Source organism: Scyliorhinus torazame, chromosome 29 (assembly GCF_047496885.1).
Source record: "Scyliorhinus torazame isolate Kashiwa2021f chromosome 29, sScyTor2.1, whole genome shotgun sequence".
Classification (NCBI taxonomy): Eukaryota; Metazoa; Chordata; class Chondrichthyes; order Carcharhiniformes; family Scyliorhinidae; genus Scyliorhinus; species Scyliorhinus torazame.
This window is the reverse complement of record NC_092735.1, coordinates 29392024-29404128: the sequence shown is the minus strand read 5'-3', so window position 1 is coordinate 29404128 and position 12105 is coordinate 29392024. Positions and strand designations below refer to the sequence as shown.

Genomic DNA, 12105 nt, shown 5'->3' with positions numbered 1-12105 from the left:
TCCTCTCCCCGCCACCGACGCCGGGAAACCTGACGAATGTCCAATATGGAATTAGATACACAAAAAATAAACAATCACCCTCCCGGAACCAGGGCGCGCTCTGACCTTCTTCCGGCGGAACGGTGGACGGACGGACCGGCGACCTCCTTCCGGCGGAAGTCCCCGGGCGATTGACAGCCCGCTCCACTCCGCTCAGATCCCCGGGGAGTGTCATGGCGGCCGGCGCTGCGACGGAGAGACTGAGTGTCGAGGAGATTTTCGGCGCCATGAGCTACGGCCCGGCCCCCGAGAGCCCGAGGAACGCGCAGGTGAGACACAGGGACCCCGCCCCCCTCCCCCACACTCTGTCTCTCTCTCTCCCTCTCCATTCCCCTCCCTTGCCAGGCTTCTGGAAAGATCCCAGTGACCTTTGCCCTGGGCTCTGCTGTCACGCGGGGTCAGGCTCAGGTAAACTCAAAATGAAGGTTTGCAAAATAAACCTCCTGCAAAAATCCTGCTTGCAACAGCCTCCCCCTTGGAACTGGTGAGGGGGAAGGGGGTCTGGTTGCCTGTGCTGCAGGGAGATGAGCATTTGTGTAGCGCCTTTCCACAACCTCAGTGTGTCCCCCCCCAAAACCAACTGGGGCTTTTCTTTTTGTTCTGTCGCCTTTGCATGCTGAAGGGGCTGCCGCTGTTCTACAGGAAACACGGCGGCCAATTTACACGCAGGAAGCTCCCCGGCGACTCGGTGCGACGGTGGCCAGACCGCCCGGCTGGCTTTTTTGCATTGGCCTGGGGGGGGGGGGTGGGGTGGGGGTGGGGGGGGGGTGGGGGGGGTGGGGGGGGCGTGGGTGGGGTGGTGGGGTGGGGGGGGGGTGGTGGGGGGGTGGGGGTGGGGGTGGGGGGGGGGGGTGGGGGGGGGGGGTGGGTGGGGGTGGGGGGGTGGGGGGGTGGGGGGGGGGGGTGGGTGGGGGGGGTGGTGGGTGGGGGGGGGGGGGGGGGTGGGGGTGTTGGCAACATTGGGTGGATGCCGGGGAAGCAGCTCTGCCCCCTCCGCTGCTCTTCTCGAGAATATGAAGTCTTGAGATCTTGATGAATCTACAGTGAAAACCATTACAGACGGGAAACAAGAACACCGCAACTGACGGCTGAGACTGGAAGATGAATCAATGATAATCTTCATTATTGTCACAAGTAGGCTTACATTCACACTGCAGTAAAGTTACTGTGAAAATCCCCTCATCGCCACACTCCGAAGCCTGTTCGAGGGAGAATTCAGAACGTCCAATTCACCAAACCGGCAGGCCTTTCGGCTCTTGTGGGAGGAAACCGGTGCACCCGGAGGAAACCCACGCAGACACGGGGAGAACGTGCAGGCTCCGCACAGACAGTGACCCAAGCCGGGAATCGAACCCGGGTCCCTGGCGCTGTGAAGCAACAGTGCTAACCACTGTGCTACCGTGCCCGCCCATGTGTCCATCTGAAACCGAGACGGTTATTTTAACTTTTCGCATTATTTTCCTTTACATCCCTCTGTGTTTGTCTGTCTTGTGTGATTGCGTGTGTGTATGCAGAGGGTAGGGCGAGTCAAAGAGGGAGGGTGTTGGGTATTAGATAATAGTTAGCCAGCTGTATTTCACAGAATCCTTACAGTGGCAAAGGAGGCCATTCGACCCATCGAGTCTGCACCGACCCTTGGAAAGAGCACCCTACCGAGGCCCACATCCTATCCCTGTAACCCAGCCTATCTTTTGGACACTAAGGGATAATTTATCATGGCCAATCCACCTAACCTGCACATCTATGGACTGTGGGAGGAAATCGGAGCCCCCGGAGGAAACCCACGCAGACACGGGAGAACGTGCAGACTCCACTCGGGCAGTCACCCAAGGCTGGAATTGAACCCGGGTCTCAGGTGCTGTGAGGCAACAGTGCTAGCTACTGTGATGCAGCAGTTATTTGTTGCCTATTTAATTATTGTTATTAATAAAATTAATTGGAGTTGATATCTCTAGCTCAGGGTGGGAACATAGGAACACAATACTCCAGATGTGGTCTCACCATCACCCTATAAAATTGCAACAACACTTCACTAAGTGCAATCCTTTTATAATAAACGGTAACATTCCATTTGCCTTTTTAATTACATGCTGTACCCGCATACAGACTTTCTGCGATTCATGAACAAAGACACCCAGATCCCTCTGCCCAGACGCATCTTAAATCTGCTTTCCATTTAGATAATTTGCCTTTCTATTTTTTCAGCCAAAATTGATAACCTCACACTTATCCACATTAAACTCCATCTGCCAAACCTTGGCCCAGTCTCTAAGCCTGTCTATATCCATCTGTAAAATCTTTATCTCCTCTTCACTGCCTGTTTTCCCACCTATTTTTGTATCATCTGCAAATTTTGCTATGTTACACTCTGTCCCTGCTTGCAGATCATTTATATGGTGTTGGAACAGGTTGCATGTTCTCCCCGGGTCTGCGTGGTTTCCTCCCACAGTCCAAAGATGTGCAGGTTAGTTGAGATTGCAGGGATAGGGCAGGGGAGTGTGCATAGTTAGGGTGCTCTTTGTGGGATGTCTTGTCTGAGAGCGCCAGACGGGGGCTTGGTTTGGTCCCCCCAACGGGGCTGCGCTTCCTCGGTAACTGCGCTTCAGTCTCGGAGCTGGACTTGAGCTCCTAACCTTCTGTCACAGAGGCCAACTGTGTCATGCCCGATAATGCCCCACAATCCTCTCAAATATTTAGATACAAACATAAGAAATAGGAGCAGCGGTGGGCCATTCGGGCCCTCTAACCTGCTGTGTCATTCAATAAGATCATGGTTGATCGGTGAGTTTCAAATTCCACATTCCTCCCTACGCCCAACAACCTTTGATCCTCTTGCCTAACAAGAATCTATCTGCCTCCGCCTTAATGGCCCTGCCTCCACTACCTCCTGATGCAGAGAGTTCCAAAGTCATCTTAATTCAGAGTGGGAGAAGTTAATTGTGGGCAGCACGGTAGCATAGTGGTTAGCACAGTTGCTTCACATCTCTAGGGTCCCAGGTTCGATTCCCGGCTGGGTCACTGCCTGTATGGAGTCTGCACGTTCTCCCCGTATCTGCGTGGGTTTCCGCTGGGTGCTCCGGTTTCCTCCCACAGTCCGGGTTAGGTGGATTGGCCATGCTAAATTGCCCTTCATGTCCAAAAAGCTTAAGTGGGGGTTATACGGTTACGGGGATAGGGTAGATAACGTGGGCTTGAGTAGGGTGCTCTTTGTAAGGGCCGGTGCAGACGCGATGGGCCGAATGGCCTTCTGCACTGTAAATTCTATGATTCTAAATAATTTCTCATCATCGCTCCGAAAGGGTGACCCCTAATTTTAAAACCGTGCCCCCCCCCGCCCCCGGTTCTGGACTCACCCACAAGAGGAAACACCCTTTCCACGTTCACCCTGTCGGGACTATTCAGGATCTTGTATACGTTAAACCCGCCTCGCTTCACTCTTGTAAACTCCAGTGGAAAACCTTTCCTCATAATATGCATCAGTCTAGTAAACCTCATCCCGTACCAGCCTCCCTGAACAGGCGCCAGAATGTGGCGACTAGGGGCTTTTCACAGTAACTTCATTTGAAGCCTACTTGTGACAAGCGATTTTCATTTAATTTCATCTGAACCACTTTAAATCCGTCTCTTGTGCATTCCCTAAGTCCATCACACCTAAATGGCGAATGCAGCTTTAAATGCCTGGGCCCAAAATTCTGTGATTATCGGTGTGAACCTTTCCTGTGAAGCGGCTTCAGATGTTTGCGTTACAGAAGGTGTATGAATACATGCATCGTCAGTGGCAGGGCCCGGTGAGGGGGTATTCCATGAGAACACGCATCTATCTAAGGGGTAGTGTTTTACAGGTATATCAAACACGATGGGTTCAGAAGGATGGCAAAGGACTACAATTACTTGCCATTAAAGCTCACTTTCATTTGTCAGTATCGCTTAGTTTACAGCAGATGTTCTTTCCAGTCTTTGGTCAGAAGGAGGCAGGGTGTGGAACATCCATAATGCTGCGTCTTATCAGCTTGTGTCATTTTAATTGGTTAATGAATTAACCGGTCACAAGACGATGAGAGATCTGAGGTCATTTATGATGCACCAGATTCTGGAGGAGTTTGATTATCCTGAAGCTGAATAAATACAGGGAAGCATTCCTCTGAGAATAAATGGCCAACAGAGCATTGTATTGAAGACTATTTGCTAAATGTTTGCTGCTGGGATCCTGACCTCCCAGGAGGCGGGAGATCATGGGCATTCTACATGGTGGTGTGCGACAGTTCACTCAGGAAGTCTGAGGTATTGTGGTAGCATGCACCTTTTGCATGCAAATTGTTGTAGTCTGGAGCTATGGATAGTGATGACCGAGGCTCCACGGTTTCTTCCATACGTTGACTGACCAGGAAGCAAAATATTGCGGATGCTGGCGATCTTAAATAGAAATGGAAAGTGCTCAGCAGGTCTGGCAGCCGCTGTGGAGAGAGAAAGAGAGCTGATATTCAACCTGCTTGTCCGTGTTATGAAAACACCTTACTTGCCCACCAAGGTGTGGGACTCAAACCCATTATTTGATGAAAGATGTAGTGGCATTGGAAGCAGCTCGGGGGAGCTTCAGTAGGCTGATTCCAGAGATGAGGGGTTTGTCATGAAGAGAGGTTGAACAGTCCCGTCCTATACTTTCTAGAGTTTAGAAGAATGAGGAGAGATCAAATTGAGGAATACAAGATAGAATTTCATAGAATTTACAGTGCAGAAGATGATAAAAGGTATGGATAAAGTAGACGTGGAACAAGGGGCCGCACGATGGTGCAGTGGTTAGACATAGAATTTACAGTGCAGAAGGAGGCCACTCGGCCCATCGAGTCTGCACCGGCTCTTGGAAAGAGCACCCTACCCAAGGTCCAAACCTCCATCCTATCCCCATAACCCAGTAACCCCACCTAATCCCCATAATCCAGTAGCCCCACCTAATCCCCATAATCCAGTAACCCCACCATACATTAAGGGCAATTTTGGACACTATGGGCAATTTAGCATGGCCAATCCACCTAACCCGCACATCTTTGGACTGTGGGAGGAAACCAGAGCACCAGGAGGAAACCCACGCACACACAGGGAGAATGTGCAGACTCCGCACAGACAGTGACCCAAGCCGGAATCGAACCTGGTACCCTGGAGCTGTGAAGCAATTGTGCTATCCACAATGGTACCGTGCTGCCCAAATGAAAATCGCTTATTGTCACAAATAGGCTTCAAATGAAGTTACTGAGAAAAGCCCCTAGTCGCCACATTCCGGCGCCTGTTCGGGGAGGCTGGTACGGGAATTGAACCCACGCTGCTGGCCTGCCTTGGTCTGCTTTAAAAGTCAGTCATTTAGCCCAGGGTGCTAAACCAGCCGAGGTCCCAGGTTCAATCCCGGCACTGGGTCACTGTCCGTGTGGAGTTTGCACATTCTCCCTGTGTCTGCGTGGGTTTCACCCCCACAACCCAAAGATGTGCAGGCTAGGTGGATTGGCCACACTAAATTGCTCCATAATTGAAAAAAATTAATTGGGTACTCTAAATTTAAAAACATTTTTTAAAAGTAGACGTGGAGCAGATGCTTCCTTTTGTGGGGCATTCTAGAACAAGAGGTCATAGTCTTAGAATAAGAGATAGCAAATTTAAAACGGAGTTGAGGAAAAACTACTCCCAAAGGATTGTGAATCTGTGGAACTCGCTACCCCGGAGTGCGGTGGATGCTGGGACAGTGAGTAAATTTAAGAAGGAGTTCGACAGATTTTTAATTGGTAACGGGTTGAAGGCTTATGCAGAACGGACAGGACGGTGCAGTTAAGGCCAGGATGAGATCAGCCATCTTCGAATGGCGGAGCAGACCCATGGGCCAAAAGGCCTAATTCTGCTCCTACATCTTATGAACTTACGAACAAACTTCCCACCACCTGTGGTGGCATGGCACAAAATTTAGATTTAGATTTAGAATTTTTTTTAGATTTAGAATTTACAGTGCAGAAGGAGGCCATTCGGCCCATCGAGTCTGCACCGGCTCTTGGAAAGAGCACCCTACCCAAGCCCACACCTCCACCCTATCCCCATAACCCAGTAACCCCACCCAACACTAAGGGCAATTTTGGACACTAAGGGCAATTTAGCACGGCCAATCCACCTAACCTGCACATCTTTGGACTGTGGGAGGAAACCCACGCGGACACGGGGAGAACGTGCAGACTCCGCACAGACAGTGACCCAAGCCGGGAATCGAACCTGGGACCTTGGAGCTGTGAAGCAATTATACTAACCACTATGCTACCGTTCTGCCCAAAACATCCAGGTCCACCTTCCATTTTGGTGTGTTGTGCCAATCATAGCTGGAAGACTTACTGTCCCCTCCACCAAATTGTTGAGCGTGGCCCGAGGGAGTTCACCGGTTAAAAGTCTTGGGGGTAGGCACCGCGAGGATGTCACACGTTCCTCTTGACACCCTTATTATAAAATTTGGTGAGGCCAGAGACTTGCTGTCGTGGTGCGATTCTCGCGGTTCCCCCCGGCAATTCTCCGACCTGGCGTGGGGTCGGAGAATCCCGGCCCTGGCCTTTGATTTCTTGTTCTCTGCTTCCTCCAGTCAAAATCCCTCATAATTCTGAACACCTCCATTAAATCACCCCTTGACCTCCTCTGCTCTTAGGGAAACCTGTCCCAGGTTCTGTAATCTCCACACTTAACTGAAGTAAGTTTCTCGGGAATTTAGCATTGTCTTGTACAATATACACACAGTAAGGTTACACTTTTGTACAGTCCATTTTTACTTGCATGAGCTTTCCATCCCTAAAAGGACATAAATGAACCAGTTTTTTGGTCACTTTTGCAGTTTAAAAGAATTGGAGCTACATAGACCTCGTACACCTGAGACTCGTTAATACTTTTGACTTATCAGAATCTCATCTGTGCTCTTGTTGCCTCTCGCCTTGACTATTCCAACACACCTCTAGTTCACTCCCACCTTCCAGCCTCCATAAACCCTGCTGCCCATAACCTAATTTGCATCAAGCCCTGTTAACCCATCACCCCTTTATTCTCTGATCTCTATTGGCGCCCGGTTAAGCAACAAATTAATTCTCACACTTGTCTTCACATCTGTCCAAGACCTTACTCCTCCCAGTCTATGTAATCTCCTCTGATTCTGCACTCCACCAATTCTGGCCTCTTGCGTCACCCTCGATTTTGATTGCTTCGCTGTTCATAACCTCGCCCACTTAGGCCCTGAGAATTCCCCCCCCAAACCTCTCCGCCTTTCGACCTGTTTCCTTCTTTAGAGACCCCATAAAGCCTGTCTCTTTGACCCAGCTGAAATAAGTATTTAAAATTATGGGTGGCACGGTAGCACAGTGGTTAGCACTGTTGTTTCACAGCGCCAGGGATCTGGTCATCTAAGTGAAGATCCCCATAAGTTGTTCAGTGCCAAACTTTGTTCGATAACAGTCCCTTGAAGCACGTTGGGATGTTTTACTGCATTGGAGGTGCTGGATGAAGACTAGTTGATGTAGCTTGTAAATCTATTCTCTGGCTTCTGCTGGGCTACCTTCGGAGTACCATATAGCTATTTATCAAGTTTTTGGTTGGAAATTGAGATTTTATATGGTTGCAAAGTTGCAACATATTGAAAGCTTTACTTCAGCTTTTATAATAATCTTTATTGTCACAAGTAGGCTTACATTAACACTGCAATGAAGTTACTGTGAAAAGCCCCTAGTCGCCACACTCCGGCGCCTGTTCGGGTACACGGAGGAAGAATTTAGAATGCCCAATTCACCTAACAAGCAAGTCTTTCGGGACTTCTGTGAGGAAACCGGAGCACCCGGAGGAAACCCATGCAGACACGGGGAGAACGTGCAGACTCCACACAGACAGTGACCCAAACCGGGAATTGAACCTGGGACCCGGGTGCTGTAAAGTGCTAACCACTGTGCTACCGTGCCACCCATAATTTTAAATACTTATTCCAGCTTCCTCGCATTTTCAGTTTTTCGAACTACAATTGTTCCAAATTCTGGACTGCCTCGGTAGTTTGAAATGTTGGCGAGCTCTTGCTGCAATAGTTATTTCTAGTTCAAAGGGAGATTATTATCTGAAATCCTTTGTCGGTGGAGGTATATAACATCTATCAGCAATTTAACTTTTATTTTTCACATCAGTTTATGGTTTTAGAAGAGCAGTCAGCGAAGTGTTTATTCCAGGTAATGTGTTTTTAATTGTGTAAAAATCACTTCCTTTTTACAGTGCCAAGTGTTAAGCCCAATGATTGGTTGGCAGTGACGACCGAAACCAAGTCTTCACATAGAGTTTTATTGTTATTCACCTAAAACTACACATGCGTGCTCTGACATGTGCATGCTAACAGACAGGATGGAAAACTCAGCACAACACTGTCCGTGTAATATTCATGACGCTGCATGTGGTGGTGTGTTCCGGTTCATACTAGGAGTCCGAGTTGCTGTGGCAACGTACACTTTTCCATGCTTGTTATAGTCTGGCGCTATGGGTAGTGATGGTCGAGGCTCCAATTTCTTTCAACGGCATAGCTGACCGTGAATCACTCCTACTCTTAACGGCTGGGGTGGTGCAGCAGCACAGTGGTTAGCACTGTTGCTTCACAGCGCCAGGGTCCCGGGTTCGATTCCCAGCACGGGTCACTGTCTGTGCGGAGTCTGCACGTTCTCCCCGTGTCTGCGTGGATTTCCTCCGGGCGCTCCGGCTTCCTCCCATAAGTCCCGAAAGACGTGCTTGTGAGGTGAATTGAACATTCTGAATTCTCCCTCAGTGTACCCGAACAGGCGCCAGAGTGTGGCGACTAGGGGCTTTTCACAGTAACTTAATTGCAGTGTTAACGTGAGCCTACTTGTGACACTAATAAAGATTATTGTTATTATTGACGAGTATTTGGAATGGTTTGTAGGTTTTTAGTGAAAGAACATACAGCTCAGGAACAGGCCCTTTGGCCTTCCATGCCTGTAGCGGTCATGAAACCAACCTTGGCCAAAACCCTCAGCAGTTCCGTAAAGAACGATACAGCCCAATCGACCTGTTTGGCTGCATTATGAACACACCTTCCGTGGCCATCAAGTGCTGGGGTGGGGCTCAAACCCAGAGCTTCTGGCTCAGAGATGGGGTTGCTACATGCCACGCCAGTCCTACGGATCACCCTGTATCTCAGGGTAAACTTTGGGCTGGTCTGGCAGCCACTCTTGAGAACTGATTTCAGAAAATCGTTCACCAAAGAAAATATGGACTATTACATGCTGACTTCTGTGTTTGCTGCAGAATGTGACTTTGATCTGATAGACACGTGAGCGCTAATGCAGACCACCAGAAGTTAATCACTGAGCAAATTGACATCCTGTGATCTGACGGAAAAAGCTCATTAGACAAGGATAACCGTTATCTGTTTGCCTTTCTGTTCCAAGTCAAAGGGCAAGATTTGGGGACTCCGGCGATGGGAGAGGGGGTGAAGAGCCTCCTGTGTGTGAAAATAGTCACACTGATTTTCCTTGAATTGGCTAGTTAGTTACCAGATTGTGGGCTTTGAAGCTGGTGGGACGGAGGGGGGCTGGATGGACGGACGACGGCAATTGACCGTAATAGAGCATTTACCAGTCTTCATTGTCCGCCCGCTTGAATAAATCTTCTGCATTCGCCCTGATGTGGTTTAGCACAGTGGGCTAAGACAGCTGGCTTGTAATGCCGAACAAGACCAGCAGCGCGGGTTCAGTTCCCGTTCCAGCTTCCCCGAACAGGCGCCGGAATGTGGCGACTAGGGGCTTTTCACAGTAACTTCATTGAAGCCTACTTGTGACAATAAGCGATTATTGTTATTATTATAAAAGCCTGCCCGACTCAGTTCCTTGTTTTCAAAGCAATCCTAAGTCTTGAGTCTGTTTGTTGAACTCTTATTATTGCAGTCCTAAACCTGCAGCTGTCACAGGGATTGGCTTTTGGATGAGATAAAACATACACGCGTACGTGCGTATGAATTAGGAGCTGGCTATTTGCACCCCCCCCCCCCCCTCCCCCGGACAACCTTGGCCATTAAGAATCTGTCTAACCCAACTTTAAAAATAGTCAATGACCCTGCTTCCAATCCTCTCTGGGGAACCAAACTCCACAAACCAATGATCCATTGGGGCTGGTTTAGCACACTGGGCTAAATCGCTGGCTTTTAAAGCAGGCCAGCAGCACGGTTCAATTCCCGTACTAGCCTCCCCGAACAGGCGCCGGAATGTGGCGACTAGGGGCTTTTCACAGTAACTTCATTGAAGCCTACTTGTGACAATAAGCTTTTTTCATTTTCACTCAGAGAAAATAGATTTTCCTCCTTGCTGTTTAAATGGGAGACCACTGAGTCCCCTGATTCTCGTCTCTTCCCCCATAAGGGGAAATATTCGCTTTGCGCCCAACCCCATCAAAATTCTATATGTCTCAGTAAGATCCTTCTAGGGGTGGCACAGTGGTTGTTAGCCCTGCTGCCTCATGGCACCGAGGTCCAAGGTTTGATCCCGGCTCTGGGTCAGTGTCCGTGTGGAGCTTGCATATTCTCCCGGTGTTTGCGTGGGTTTCGCCCCCCACAACCCAAAGATGTGCAGGCTAGGTGGATTGGCTACGTTAAATTGCCCCTCAGTTGGAAAAAAATTAATTGGGTACTCTAAATTAAAAAAATAAAATAATTTCAAACACCAGTGGATACAGATCCAGTTTGTAAAGCAAGATCCTGGCTGCCCCCTCAGGCGGATTCAAAAGATTCCATGGCCACTATTTGACAGAAGAGCAGGGGAGTTATTTCCAATGCCCTGGCCAATATCCATCTGTCAGTCAGCATCCCGTAAGCAGACTATCTGGTCATTTGTAAGAACCTGCAGCGGGCAACTTGGCTGCTGCTTCGTTCGTCTTAAAGCGTAATGCTGAGGTTGCGAAAGATGCAAGTCTCCTTTTTCACCAATTGTAGTTCCTAACCCTGCACCTGTCAGTGAGAGCATATTAGTTCTCCTGGCGACCCGCTGTGTAAAGGCAACACCCTGATGTGGCATCGTGAATACACAAAATCAAAACCTGGGACGGGATTCTCCGGCCTCCCAGCTGCGTCCAGCCAGCAGGAGGCGGCGGTGTACTGTTCGCTGGCGGCGGGATTCTGGGCTACCGCCGCTGTCAATGGGAATTCCCATTGAAGCCACCCCATGCCTCCGGGAAACGGCGGCGGGAGGGGAGGAGCGTGCGCGCTGCCTGCGGGACCGGAGAATTCCGGCCCTGAATCCTCATTTCTGGTTCCTGCCGAGGATGGCTGAGCGTCCACTGAGGCAAAAGGGTCAATTGAAATAGCCTCTGAGCAGAAGGAGGTGACAATCAGCTGCCTTTCCGCCCCTCAACTCCACTCTATAATTCTTGCCAGGTATTGATGGTCAAAGTGGCTATTTGGTTGAGGACAGCTGATGGCTCTCGACCTATACTCCAGCAAGAGTTGGTGACTCCGAACAAAGAGGGTAGTTCAGTGGAGGGAAGGAAAATATCTATTCATTAAGTCCCTTTTCTCCCTACCAGGCCTGGCTGGACTATCACAAGCGGTGTTTTGGGCATTTCATTGGAGGAAAATGGGTGAAGCCGGAAAACCGGAAGTTCTACACATCGAAAAACCCCGCTACTGGTAAGGAACGCTTGTCCTTTTCCATATCAAAGCAGAACGCAGCTTCTTACCTGAAACCTCATCTCTTGTCGCCGGAGATTATTAAAAGAGTCGGTATCATTTGCTGTCCTCCCTTTCATCAACCAGTTAGTTTGGCCATGCCTGGGGGTTGCAATATGGGCGCAGGGAGGCTCCCCGGTGCAGGATGAAGTTTCTTTGCTTTGCAACACCATTTTTGTTTCCACAGTTTACTGCACTCTGGTATTGTGTACAGCTTATGTATCTGCATGTCCATTGGGTAAAATAAAGTGATTTGGATTTGTTCATTGTCATGTGTACCGAGGTACAGTGAAAAGTAGATTCATTCCTATTTGGCCTTTAATAGCTCAAATGTATCTTTGCATCAGGTTACATAG

General features: G+C 49.3%; 1 protein-coding gene across 1 annotated transcript in view; it reads left to right on the top strand.

Annotated features, from left to right (window-relative positions):
- The first annotated feature begins 135 nt into the window (after positions 1-135).
- aldh16a1 (aldehyde dehydrogenase 16 family, member A1) overlaps positions 136-12105 on the top strand; it is a 77859-nt gene continuing 65889 nt past the window's right edge. The window contains exons 1-2 of the mRNA XM_072492291.1: positions 136-308; positions 11608-11710. Of these exons, the coding sequence (XP_072348392.1) occupies positions 213-308; positions 11608-11710 (199 nt within the window). The 5' untranslated portion in view covers positions 136-212. The remainder of the gene's footprint in view (positions 309-11607; positions 11711-12105) is intronic.